The following is a 13,274-nucleotide window of genomic DNA, read 5'->3' on the forward strand; positions in this document are numbered from 1 at the left end:
TTGTGCTTAAAAAAGACTGTGTGTGACTGCATTGGGGGGGGTTCAGGGCAGGCTTGACGATCATCAAGTATAAAGGAAAGGAGATTGGCTAGAGAGTTTTTATAATAATCCCAGGAAAAGCATAGTGGTTCAGGTCAGGGAAGGAAAGATAAAGGATGTGAAAAATGGTCAATTATGAATATGTTTTTAAGAAAGATTCAATAGGATTTGCCAAACAATTAAATTAATTTGTTAAGTACCTATGTGTGTATGTCCACTGAAAGATACCTAGCAGAAATCATTAAGCCAGAAAAATACATGCTTCCTTAATTCTACTTTCAAATATTTATTATTCATAATCCCCTGTAATCTATACCCACTGCTACTGCCTTGCTTTCAGGCACTATAATGACTATTTTCAGAGACTTTTTAATGTTTTCAAATGCATTTTATTTCTTCGATTATGCTATATTTCAATGCACAGCAGAGTACTGAAATGACAAGCTGACTTTGAGACACTTGTGTATTACAGTAACTGTGATGCTTACTCATCATTCCACTCTTTTGGGGTGGTTCTGCCAACAGGGGAGGGGTTCCATTTTATTCCAACCTGTGTGGCTGTAAACACCCACACAACAACACAGAAAGCGGTTCCACCGGCTAGTATAATATCACCATATTTGTCATGAAAATCTGGTGAGTGTTTTGAGTGGCTCTGTCTTGCCCTCATTTGCTGAATGCTTCGAATCCTGAGGCTACTTAGTGCATTTCTGACCAAGGGAAACATCATGGAGGTATGACAGAACTGCAGTTGATTGAAGCTGCTGGTCTATTCCCTTGCAAAGAAACCTGCAAAAACAAAAGATAGGCGATGACATCTGATCCACGTTTAATTCTTCTCACTTTAAAGGTTTCACCCACACCACGTCTTGCAGTGTGGCCAGGCAGGTAAGTTTTGACATCATGATGTCTGGAGTTGAGTCTTAGCTCTGCCACTGATTAGCTATGTGAACTTGCGCAGTTAGTTAACCCACTGATTAGAGAAATTTTCCATCTTGCTGAACTCCACATGACTTACTTCTACAATAAATTTTGTGTTATCTAGGAGCCTTAAGCCTATTACCCAAAGAACTGAAGCTATAGATTCTAATAACCATATGAAAGCATAAAAAAGGAAAATTCAATGGCAAACTGAGACAACAATGTCCAGCTGATAAAATGGCTAAAATGCCAACATGCCCCACTACTCCAGTGACCTGCCTATGCCTACTATAAACTCTGGTTTCAGTCAGAATTACAAGGCATTCACAGGGTATGTCATACCACCTCCTCTTCTTCTTGCTCCTTTTCTCCATTCCTTTTAACCTCCTTCCCATTTCTCATTTCTACCAGTACTTCTTGCCTTGCACTTTCCTACAGATGAAATTCTACTTGCCTTTTAAATCCCAGTCTAAAAGCCACTGTTTCTGTGAAGTCCTTTCGAAACCTCCCTAGGCTGAATAAGCCAACTCTTCTCTGAGCTTCTACACTTTTATAACCCTTCTTTCACACCATGTGACATGATGCATTCGGTTTATCATTCTTAAAAACAATTTTTTTAGAGTAGTTTTAGGTTCACAACAATATTGAATGGAAAGCACAGAGTCTCCATGTAATTCCTGACTCCATACATGCATGCCTTCTCCATTCTGTACCAGAGTAACATTTGTTATATTTGTTACAATCAATGAACCTAATTACAGTCTTTTATCATATATGTCTTTTGCAAATGTTTTCTTCCAGCTTGTGGCTTGTCTTGTCATTCTCTTGAGGAATTATCTTTACATTCTCCTCCAATAGTCTGCAAAATCTTCAAGATCAAAAGATGTAATTTTGCATACACAATAGCTGACACAAAAGCAAAGAAAGAACATTTCTGAGCTAATCTGAAATATAAATGGACGTTGGTATCCTCATAAGAAGTTAAAACCAACTGAGAACAAGCCAAAAAAATCATGAAATCGGATGTACATGTCCATAATAGCCCTAATAATTCTTTTTTTAAACAGATAATTATACTGAACAAGAGATATAGAAGCAGAAACACATGGAGGAGTTCTTTCCGTCAACGTCTCTTCTCAGTGCAAGCTGTCAAACAGTGCTCAGTCTCTAGCAATGACATATGTTAACTGTGGCCCAAATGCAGGCAGCATGGATACAAAAGGGCCTGAGGTCAGTACTTGTAAACTTATAACTGCTCACTGAGATTTGCAAACGCAAATGATTTTATTCCCAACTTAGAAAACAAGACCCTAAGGTTCTCTTTTATTTCCTACCAGATGGTAAAGTGGTACTTTTCATGATTGTGACAAACAGGACTAAAACAGAACCAAATGCATTTCCTCTAAGGTTCCAAACATTCAAAGTTCTTTCCTGTTAGTCATGAATCTCTTCACCAAAAGGCACTACAGGTTTAATTTGAATTGAATTCAGAGAGTTGGTTGAAAGTGAAATGGATCAGAGTATGACAGGTGCAGCCTTAATCCAGTACAAAAGCACTTGTGCCACACATAGCTTTCAGTCTTTAGGAAGGCACAGAACCAGAGAATAATTTGTGATAATAGGGATCTCTTGTGGATCATCAACTCATGCCTGCTGCTTTATGACAAATTGGTTTCATTATTCCTATCCTTTCAATGTTAAGTTGAAGCTCAAATACTTTGTCTCTAGTGACAATGATCGCATCCCTTTGTAGATTAGTTCATCCTCTGGCTATTCCCATATCTGTGAACATTTTCTTTGCCATCTAAGTCTGAATTTGCTTGTACCAATGTATCCATTATTAAGAATTTTTTTATTAGGAATGCCTTCTGTAGTACCTTTGATCTATTTTTGTTTATAAAACACATGTAAGAGCTAGAAACCCACTGATTAGAGAAATTTTCTATCTTGCTGAACTCCACATGACTTACTTCTACAATAAATTTTGTGTTATCTAGGAGCCTTAAGCCTATTACCCAAAGAACTGAAGCTATAGATTCTAATAACCATATGAAAGCATAAAAAAGGTAAATTCAATAATATAATGCAGGTAAAGAAAATGCTTCTCAAAGTGGATGCTTTCTGATGAAAACCACCTACAAAGAGAAGGAAGAAGACAGATTTCTCTAAGTAATAAGAACAAAGCAGAGGTTCTCTCATGCCTGTGGCAATAAAAGAAATATGTTCTGAATAAATATAAATAGTTAAAGGGAGTGAAGTAGCCTATGAGGATGAAAAGGAAAGACTGATTGTCTCATCTACTTTATACAGCAATGCTGAAGCTCAGTTCAGGAAAAATAATTAATACCGGACCTGAATCTAATGGCGATAGGGAGGTATACAGATTTGAAGCTTCACTGGTAACGATAATAATTTTAAATCACTAAAGTCCATAAAAAGAAGTAAAGCATAATGCAGGAAGGAAACTAATACTTATTATATATGCTTGTTTGCCAAACATCATGCCGGAATTTTGCACATCTGCAAAAAGAATGTGAGATGGTGATTATCTCCATTTTACACACAAGAACAAATGACAAGATGTGAACTCAAGTCCTATGATTCTAAATCCAGTGCATTTTTCAACTATGTCATGTTTTCTTAAAGTATATTCAATTCTAAGCATTGGAAACAAACAAACATACAAAGAAACAAAAAGCAATGTGGTTACCAGAGATGGGTCTTTAGTTGAAAATGTTTCACTTCAGTTTACTATATATTTATGGAGTGACTACTGGCATGGCAGGGCCTGGTCTGGGTGCTATTGGTACCACCCCTACTCTTATGGTAGTTCATGGTAGAGGGAGGGGATGGATAGAGCACTGTTATAAGGGAGGAGACAAGGCTACAGAAGAGCACAGGGTGCCCTTAATCCACAGAAGAGAGGTACATTTCAACCTGGGGTTCTAGGAATGGTTTTACAGGAAATGACACCTAGGTTAGATCTTGAAGGATGATTAAGAAACATAAAACACAAAACTGGTGGGGAAAAAAACACGTAGACCAAGTAGCACAAGCGAAAGCACAGACAGCTGAAATAGTATGGGGGCAGGGCAGCCTGATGAGCTCAGTAACACTAAGTAATAAGTGCTGAAGCAGCAAATGCCCACAGATGAGCCTGGAGGGATGAGAAAAGGACCACAACAGACACTGAGGACTTCATATGCCTTGCTGTGGCATCTGGACTCGATTCTGTAAGTCAGTGTTTCCTGTTGTTGAGAAAACCATGCTCAAACTCAAAGCCTTTTATGTGAGTTAACAAAGAGAATTCTTAATTCTGTGATTTTTCCCTTCACAATAATATAAAGAAATACAAGAAAATAATATTCAACTATTCTTTGTTGAATAGTTTGATTCATTTTTAATTTGAAAATTTGTTTTGGTTTCATAGTTGTGTTAAGCTTTAAGCATAAAGAGGATGAATTTGATTTTATGTTTACACATATATAAGTGATTTTATAATCAAATAATTTAAGATGATACAAGTTGAGATGAAATAATGTTTCCTCTTTAAAAAGATGCCATATGTATACCCAGAGAAAACCATAATTCAAAAAGACACATGTATCCCAATGTTCATTGCAGCACTATTTACAATCGCCAGGACATGGAAGCAACCTAAATGCCCATCAACAGACGAATGGATAAAGAAGATGTGGCACGTATATACAATGGAATATTACTCAGCCATAAAAAGGAACGAAATTGAATCATTTGTAGAGACGTGGATGGATCTAGAGACTGTCATACAGAGTGAAGTAAGTCAGAAAGAGAAAAACAAATATCATATATTAACGCATATATGTGCAACCTAGAAAAATGGTACAGATGAACCAGTTTGCAGGGCAGAAATAGAGACATAGATGTAGAGAACAAACGTATGGACACCAAGGGGGGAAAGCGGGGTGGTGGTGGTGGGATGAATTGGGCGATTGGGATTAACATGTATACACTGATGTATATAAAATGGATAACTAGTAAGAACCTGCTGTATAAAAAAACAAATAAAATAAAATTCAAAAAAAAAAGATGCCATATGTAATCCACATTTGAGAAACATTCTTATAGGTGAGGAGAAACTACTGATTGGTTTAATCAGGAAAAGGCTGAGGTGGGAAAAAATCTGGAGGAAAAAATTAAGTGTTTATTTCAATGGTTTATCAAAAAGATGATGAGGATCTGAATTAAGTACTGATAACAGACAGAGAGGAGACAGAATTGAGAAATATTAGGAAAAGAAAATCATACTGATTTGGAAAATAAGTTACTCTAAGCAAATTGTGTATTCTATTCACTTAGCCTCTGCATTAAGATTATGACCAAAACTCTGTCTCAATTTCTGTTAAAAATCAGCAGACATTGACACTGTAGCTTTTAGCTGATCCCAGGGAATTAGAGTTTGGGTGATTTAGATACAGAATGCAGAAAGGTCAAAGGAGACGTAATTGAGGTGTGCTAGGAATGACAGGTCTAGATACGTGAGTAGAAGAAAGAGGAGGAATCCTTAAAAGATTTACTGTATGGTCCTAACGGGGGAAAAAAAAATTTCATCCAGTCTAAGTATAGCCTAACATGGACCAATAAATGACCTGCTTAGCTATGATATAAGGCTTTCTATCTAATTTCAGGAAGAAAATTGGAAACTGTGTCCTACTCCTCAAATGTGTTCAGATAGTACTGTTAAGTATCTCACAGGGAGATAATGCTCAAGAAGCAATCAATACCGAGCTTTCCCAACCTGGACACTATTGATATTGTGGTCCAAGCAATTCTTTGTTGTGGGTGGATGTCCTGTGCCTTGCAGGGGGTTTAGTAGCATCCCTTCCTCTATACACCACATACCAGTAGTACTTCTTTCTCTTCAGTTGTGACACCAAAAATCTATCTCCAGACATTGCCAAATGTCACTTGTAGAGCAAAATCATTCCCTGTTGTGTACAGAGAATTCCACTGTCATATACAGAGTAAAGTGCCTCATCACTTCTCCCACAATCTTCTAAATAGCATTGTTCTATTCAATACAGAAGGCTTAAATTCTAAGAAAATACATTCCCTACTATGGGATGCATGAAGGTTGCCCAACAATATTTTTTTTCCTGAACTAATCTCAATTTTTCAAATTTTTTGTGCAGTATAACTTAGATGAATCACTTAATCTATCTAGACATCTGCTTCCTCATCCATAAAATTAAAAAGTGGAACTAATTTAGCTTTTCCCAAACCTGCCTGATCCTAAGAGTTATTTGGACTCTTTGTTACAAAATGTAGATTCCTGGGCTCCATGTCAAATGTATTGTAACAGAGTATCCAGGGGAGTAGCCTGAGAATCTATATTTTTTTAAACAAGTTCTCAGGAGAGTCTTGTCATCAGACAAGTTTATGGAACACTGAATCAGATAATCTCTAAGGTCCTATCCAGCTCTAATACTCTAGACCTTTCAAAGAGAAAAACATTTTAGGAAGACCATTTATTCTTTTAGGCCACTGAAAGAGTACAGTAGTAATTGAATTCACCACCATGGTAATTTAGAAAGCAGTACCCGAGTAACCTGAAAGAGTTATAGGGACCCCCTGGGAATAAGTTAGTCAACAGAAACATTTGGCAGCATTTAAAAACATTAAAAGCACTAGTAACACTGGTGTTCTGCTGTATAACGAAAGATACACTTTCAAAGCTAAGGCTCCTAGACTCCATTACTCAACTGTAACATCTTTATTTCCACCTTTTATTTCTACTCTTCTTTGACAGCTTCAGAACAACAGAAAACAAGAAACAGTAAAAAGGCAATCTTCTTGAAATGAAATGCACCTAACCTGCAGTGTCTTCCGTTCATTTATGTATTTCTCAGAAAAGTAGGTTGCTCAAGGAGGGATTAAGTGTACATGGAGCAGTGTCTCCCATCAGGATTACTTAAACCTTCAGCCTTTTTGTAACAGGAAATCTGGGAACCCTGCACAAGCAATGCTGCTGGTGGAAATGCTGAAAAATGGTTCTGTTTCAGATGTGATGGTATCATCTCCTGAGTCAATGAATCAATGGACGGTACAGCCATTTGATTAAGGCTGTAGATTATGTCACTTTATTAAGCCTAAAAAGTGACATAACGGACGTTACCTCAACAAATAAACAGGCAGATTACAGCGGTGGATTATTATGCCAGGAGGGAGAAATGACAGAGTGGACAACTCGCGAATCAATGTCCTTAAATGGCACATGTTGCTCCAAGAGTGAAGGGAGATAAGGTATGTACTCTCCCTCAGGTACTGCTTCCCATGGCCACCATGAACAGACTGTTTCTATCCTATATAGAATGCTGAAGGTATTCAATAATGTCCATCCTGGGAATAACCACAGTGTTCATTCAGGCAATTCCTTTTATGAACCTAATTACATTAATGTGGTTCACTCATGAATCCCATTATATTTTTTTAGTCACAAAGTGCTCTCAACTATACTCACTTTTTCCCTTTCTGATAGCTATGTGTAAGAGAACAAAACAATAACAGAGACATTGGGAGCTTTTCTCCATGCCGCACTGCACGTCAAAGGCATGACTGTTCTCTATTAAACTTTATTTTGTTCTCTATTAAACTTTAGTAGGCCCAGAAAATTTCCTTAGAGCCCATGTTATTTTTACATTACAGGCCATTTCAAATATTGGAAATTACAAGGACTGAATAACAAATCCTTGTTATTTCAAGCAATGTATTAAGTGTTAGAAAGTGGGCTGCTGTGCTTCCTCCCAAAAGATTTTATATTAACTACATTCCATGGCTTGTAGGTTGTGATATAGTCATGTCCAGCTAGAAGAGTCTATTTCAGTGGATCTGGCAAATCAAAACATCTGGATAAATGCATAGCATTTCTCCAACTTAATCTTAGGAAAGAAAGAGATCGTGGTTATAATAAATTCTAGAAACTTTGAAAAGTTTATCCAGAAAATGATATGGAGCCATTGAAAGACATTAGGAACGTGAGTAATGGGGTCAAATTTGCAGCTTAGACATTACTCTGGGGTGGGGAAGAGTTTGCAGGGGAATAATGCAGATGTTAGTGAGTAATAGTAAGCACTTGTACAGTTCACCCAGTCAAGATCTTAAAATGTGCCAGTCCCTTATTTCTGCAGTCATTATATTTCTGCATCCAATCCTTTGTTTTGCAGAGCCAGACCACAATTCTTTTGTACACGCACACAAAGGTGAGAGCCTCTGAGGATCCACCTCAGGCCACTGGAACTCTCAGAACTTGACATATAAACTGGAATGTGAGAATTTATTTTATTAACTTTAAAAAAAGAATATTCCATTCCAGTGACTGGCATACATAATTTATCTTTTGGCTTAACTGGCTTGACACTGATTCCAAATCATGAAGTAACCTTCTATCAGTATTTCCCCAAACACGTGCCTATTTCAGTAGTTCTGTTTGATGCTAGCGGGTGTTATTTATAAAAGGGGCTTCCGTGTCATGTAAGTTTGAGAAATATGCAGGTAACAAAGTCAAATTCTTTTTTACTGAAGTATTTCCCAAACCTCTATGGTGCTAACGCATACAGCGATTCTCTGAGAGGGGTACCATGTGGTGCTTTCCAAACTTAGCTGAGCACGCCATGCTTTTTCCCCTCTGGAGCATATCTCCATATTCGTGTTTTCCAGAACACATTTTGGGGAATACCAAAGGATGTCTCTGTGTTCTCAAGGCTCTTACACCATTGTACTCATTTAAAATTGTTTAATAGTTCCAGGAGGCATTTCACAAACTAAATCACTTCCTTGTGGGGACTTGTAACATATGACTCAGGGAGTACAGAGGGTGTGGTAAGCCTAGGGTATCATAACAATACCCACAGCAATTAACTCTTGCCTTCGTTATGTGAGTCTAACTTTTGCAGTTTTAGTATTTGTGCAGATGTTTTTCTCCTCTCCACATCTACCTTTATTCATTAAACGCTCTATGAGCAGAAAGATTGTACAATTTTTCAGTGGCCATTAGAGTTGCATCAGTGACCCCTTGTTGCATAATTTGAAACTTTCATCTAAACCTTGAAATGAAAATATACAAGCCATTCTTGTCTTTAAGTATATCACTGATATAGTCATATAAAGTAAAGAAAAAAATAAAATATTTAACTTTTAGATATCTTGAAAGACACGTTTTCCAAGTGTTTCTATTTTTCATGAAAATTGTTTTCAGGTGCTAACCAGAAATTAGGCTAGTAGGGGTCTACTCCAGAAGTTAATTCTGATCAAATCCACATTGGATTGGAATACTTACTGCTGCAAAATAATACTTTCCCTGTTGTTTCCGAAAACTCCAGATTTTAAAATTTCCTACTTGGACTATCTCTGCCCTCCTAAACTCTGCTCAAAATGTATCTGTAAATAAAACCTTTATGAGTAAGGCTTTTGTTATTGCCATCACCTGGGCAACTTATGGAGCATTTGCTGAGAAATTCCATTTGATGAGAAGAGCACTTCACAGCCCTGAAGTAGTAACTGTGATCACTTTGCAAGTTGTTTTACCAGGCCAGTTCTGTCTTTCAGTATAATTTATTTTTTTCTTTTCACTTTCATAAAATTTTGGAAACTTCTTGAAAACTCTTAACAAGATGTTGGCATTCTACTTTTTGTTTTCTTTTCCATTTAGAATTCATTATTTGGAAGTGAGAAAGACTTTGGCCAGAGGGGCTGACTTTAGTAAACTGATTTTTTTCTTTGTAGATCCTCAGAAGAAACAGTGAGACAGGATGCACTTTGCCAAACCTTGGGGCAGGGTGCCTGCTTTAGTGAACTGATATTTCATTTTAGTTTTTCTTTTAAATTCCTGAGGGAAAAAGGCTAAAGAAGAAAGCAAACCTGAAGGAGGTTACCCATCTAAACACATACAACAGAAATTCAGAACAGATTCTTGTTTTGAAGTCTTAAGATTTCCAATTAGAATTCTGGTTTCAAAGAGGTTACTTTCAGTTTCTTTAATCTAATGGAGTCTAAAACTTCATAGACTAAAAGGGTATGCTTAAACTAAATTGGCATAATTTAACCATTTGAACATTTGTTAAGGGAGAAGTGAGATTTACATGCAAATAGGCCATAATTTTGATTACACATACAATTTATGCAGCTTAGAACGATAGCTGATGGTGGATCTGTGGGCTTCTTATATAATGTATTTTATCACATTAATTGAATTGTAGATTGAACATCATATTATAATCATCATAAAAATGTGTTGTTAACGTTACTAAGAAATAATAGCAGATAAGCCTGAGAGACTTCTTTGAGAACAAATGTAGATAATTTATAAGACTGGGTAGACACAAAATAATGAGTTAAGATTGTTAGAATCTAATTGTGTTTTGAATTAATAATATCCAAAGTGAAGTAATTCCCTGCTTTTACTTCATAGTTCATGATTTTGCAGTTTCACCTATAACTTTATAATTTATATTAAAGAGCCAGAGAGAATAACTAGGAATAACTAAGAAAATCTTGGAATTAATACTGGGAAAATAAACCAGAGCCATGCTTCAGAAGCACATGTTCCCTCCAGGACTGGATTTAAGCTAAATTGTGAAAATGTTTCCTTTAAGTATACCTTATAATCAATGTCACATATTATGTAAGAGCCTACAAATGGTATTTGCCAAAATATTGGGAAAGTCCCAAAGTATTGATACAACATACACCCAGCAGCTAGATGATTCTGGGGATTCCCTACATAAAACATTCATTTATTTAACTGGAGAAAATAGTTCCAGAACAACAACAACAAAAATACCTTAAGCCAAAAGAGCAATTTATATTATGTGAACTGTACACAACGTGAGAATGTGTAGAAGGACACTATTCCATGGAAAATGGGATCTAGTTTCAAACAGCAATTAATGAACCTTGGAAAATTCCTGAGTTTCAATTTTTTTTCTTGCACCCCATCCAGTTTCCACCTCATCATTCAACATAAATAGATATTACAAAGATAAATAATGGCCCCTCTGTCCCTAAAATGGACATTATTAAGTCACTTTTCTTGAATTTTCCACTATAATAATACCAATGACGCACTCTTCCTCTGGATACCTTCTCTTCAATTAGCTTCTATAATATTCCCTTAGTTTTCTTTCTATTTCTATTTCTATGGCTATTTCTTCTTTACAAACTCATCTTTCTGTAACAGGTCCTTAGTGAAGGAGTTCTTCAAGGCTAAGACATAGGTTTGATTTTCACTTTATATTCTCTCTCTCTCTCTCTCTCGATCCTGGGCAATACATTAAACTGCCTTCTTAACATCTCTCCCAAGAAAATTTAAATTCCAAAATAATTCAAACATAATTCAAAGATAATTTGATGTCTAAAAAATCAGTAGGCATAAGTGTACAACCATGCCCTTCCACTCTCAAACTTGGTCTTTACCAATGTTCCCCAAACCACTACACATCACTTCCACACATATAGTTGAGAAAGTTAAGCTCAGAAATCCTTTGTGATACTTTCAATTCCCTTGAAACATTTAATAGATCCATTGGCTTCTTTTATTTATTTACTTTACTTTTATTTTATTTTATTTTTAACATCTTTATTGGAGTAAAATTACTTTACAATGGTGTGTTACTGTCTGCTGTATAACAAAGCGAATCAGTTATACATATACATATATTCCCATATCTCCTCCCTCTTGCGTCTCCCTCCCACCCTCCCTACCCCACCCCTCTAGGTGGACATAAAGCACCGAGCTGATCTCCCTGGGCTATGCAGCTGGACTATCTCCCTGGGCTATCTATTTTATATTTGGTACTGTATGTAAGTCCATGCCACTCTCGCACTTCTTTCCAGCTTACCCTTCCCTCTCCCTGGGTCCTCAAGTCCATCCTCTACATCTGCGTCTTTATTCCTGTCCTACCCCTAGGTTCTTCAGAACCTTTTTTTTTTTTTTTAATTCCATATATATGTGTTAGCATATGGTAATTGATTTTCTCTTTCTGACTTCACTCTGTTTGACAGTCTCTAGGTCCATCCACCTCATTACAAATAACTCAGTTTCTTTTCTTTTTATGGCTGAGAACTATTCCATTGTATATACGTGCCACATCTTCTTTACCTATTCATCTGTCGATGGACACTTAGGTTGCTTCAATGTCCTGGCTATTGTACATAGAGCTGCAACGAACACTGTGGCACATGACTCCTTTTGAATTATGGTTTTCTCTGGGTATATGCCCAGTAGTGGGATTGCTGGGTCATATGGTACTTCTATTTTTAGATTTTAAGGAACTTCCATACTGATCTCCATAGTGGCTGCATCAATTTACATTCCCACCAACAGTGCAAGAGGGCTCCCTTTTATCTACACGCTCTCCAGCATTTATTGTTTGTAGACTTTTTGATGATGGCCATTCTGACCAGTGTGCGGTGATACCTCATTGTAGTTTTGGTTTGCATTTCTCTAATGATTAGTGATGCTGAGCATCCTTTCATGTGTTTGTTGGCAATCTGTATATCTACTTTGGAGAAATGCCTATTTAGGTCCTCTGTCCATTCTTGGATTGGGATGTTTGTTTTTTTGATATTGAGCTGCATGAGCTGCTTATAAATTTTAGAGATTAGTCCTTTGTCAGGTGCTTCAATTGCAAATATTTTCTCCCATTCTGAGGGTTGTCTTTTCATCTTGTTTATGGTTTCCTTTGCTGTGCAAAAGCTTTTGAGTTTCATTAGGTCCCATTTGTTTATTTTTGTCTTTATTTCCATTTCTCTAGGAGGTGGGTCAAAAAGGATCTTGCTGTGATTTATGTCATACAGTGTTCTGCCTATGATTTCCTCTGAGAGTTTTATAGTGTCTGAGCTTACATTTATGTCTTTAATCCATTTTGAGTTTATTTTTGTGTATGGTGTTAGGGAGTGTTCTAATTTCATTCTTTTATATGTAGCTGTCCAGTTTTCCCAGCACCACTTATTGAAGAGGCAGTCTTTTCTCCACTGTATACTCTTGCCTTCTTCATCAAAGATAAGGGGACCACAGGTGCATGGGTTTATCACTGGGCTTTCTATCCTGTTCCAAAGATCTATATTTCTGTTTTTGTGCCAGTACCATACTGTCTTGATTACTGTAGCTTTGTAGTATAGTCTGAAGTACAGGAGTCTGATTCCTCCAGCTCCGTTTTTCTTTCTCAAGATTGCTTTGGCTATTCTGGGTCTTTTGTGTTTCCATACAAATTGTGAAATTTTTTGTAAGAGTTCTGTGAAAAATGCCAGTGGTAGTTTGATAGGGATTGCACTGAATC

At 36.7% G+C, this 13,274-nt stretch overlaps 1 protein-coding gene across 1 annotated transcript in view; it reads right to left on the reverse strand.

Annotated features, from left to right (window-relative positions):
• Positions 1 to 419: 419 nt before the first annotated feature.
• COX7B2 (cytochrome c oxidase subunit 7B2) overlaps positions 420 to 13,274 on the reverse strand; it is a 165,955-nt gene continuing 153,100 nt past the window's right edge. The window contains exon 3 of the mRNA XM_019928039.3: positions 420 to 828. Coding sequence (XP_019783598.1) covers positions 524 to 769 — 246 coding nt within the window. The 5' untranslated portion in view covers positions 770 to 828 and the 3' untranslated portion in view covers positions 420 to 523. The remainder of the gene's footprint in view (positions 829 to 13,274) is intronic.

Source organism: Tursiops truncatus, chromosome 5 (assembly GCF_011762595.2).
Source record: "Tursiops truncatus isolate mTurTru1 chromosome 5, mTurTru1.mat.Y, whole genome shotgun sequence".
NCBI lineage: Eukaryota > Metazoa > Chordata > Mammalia > Artiodactyla > Delphinidae > Tursiops > Tursiops truncatus.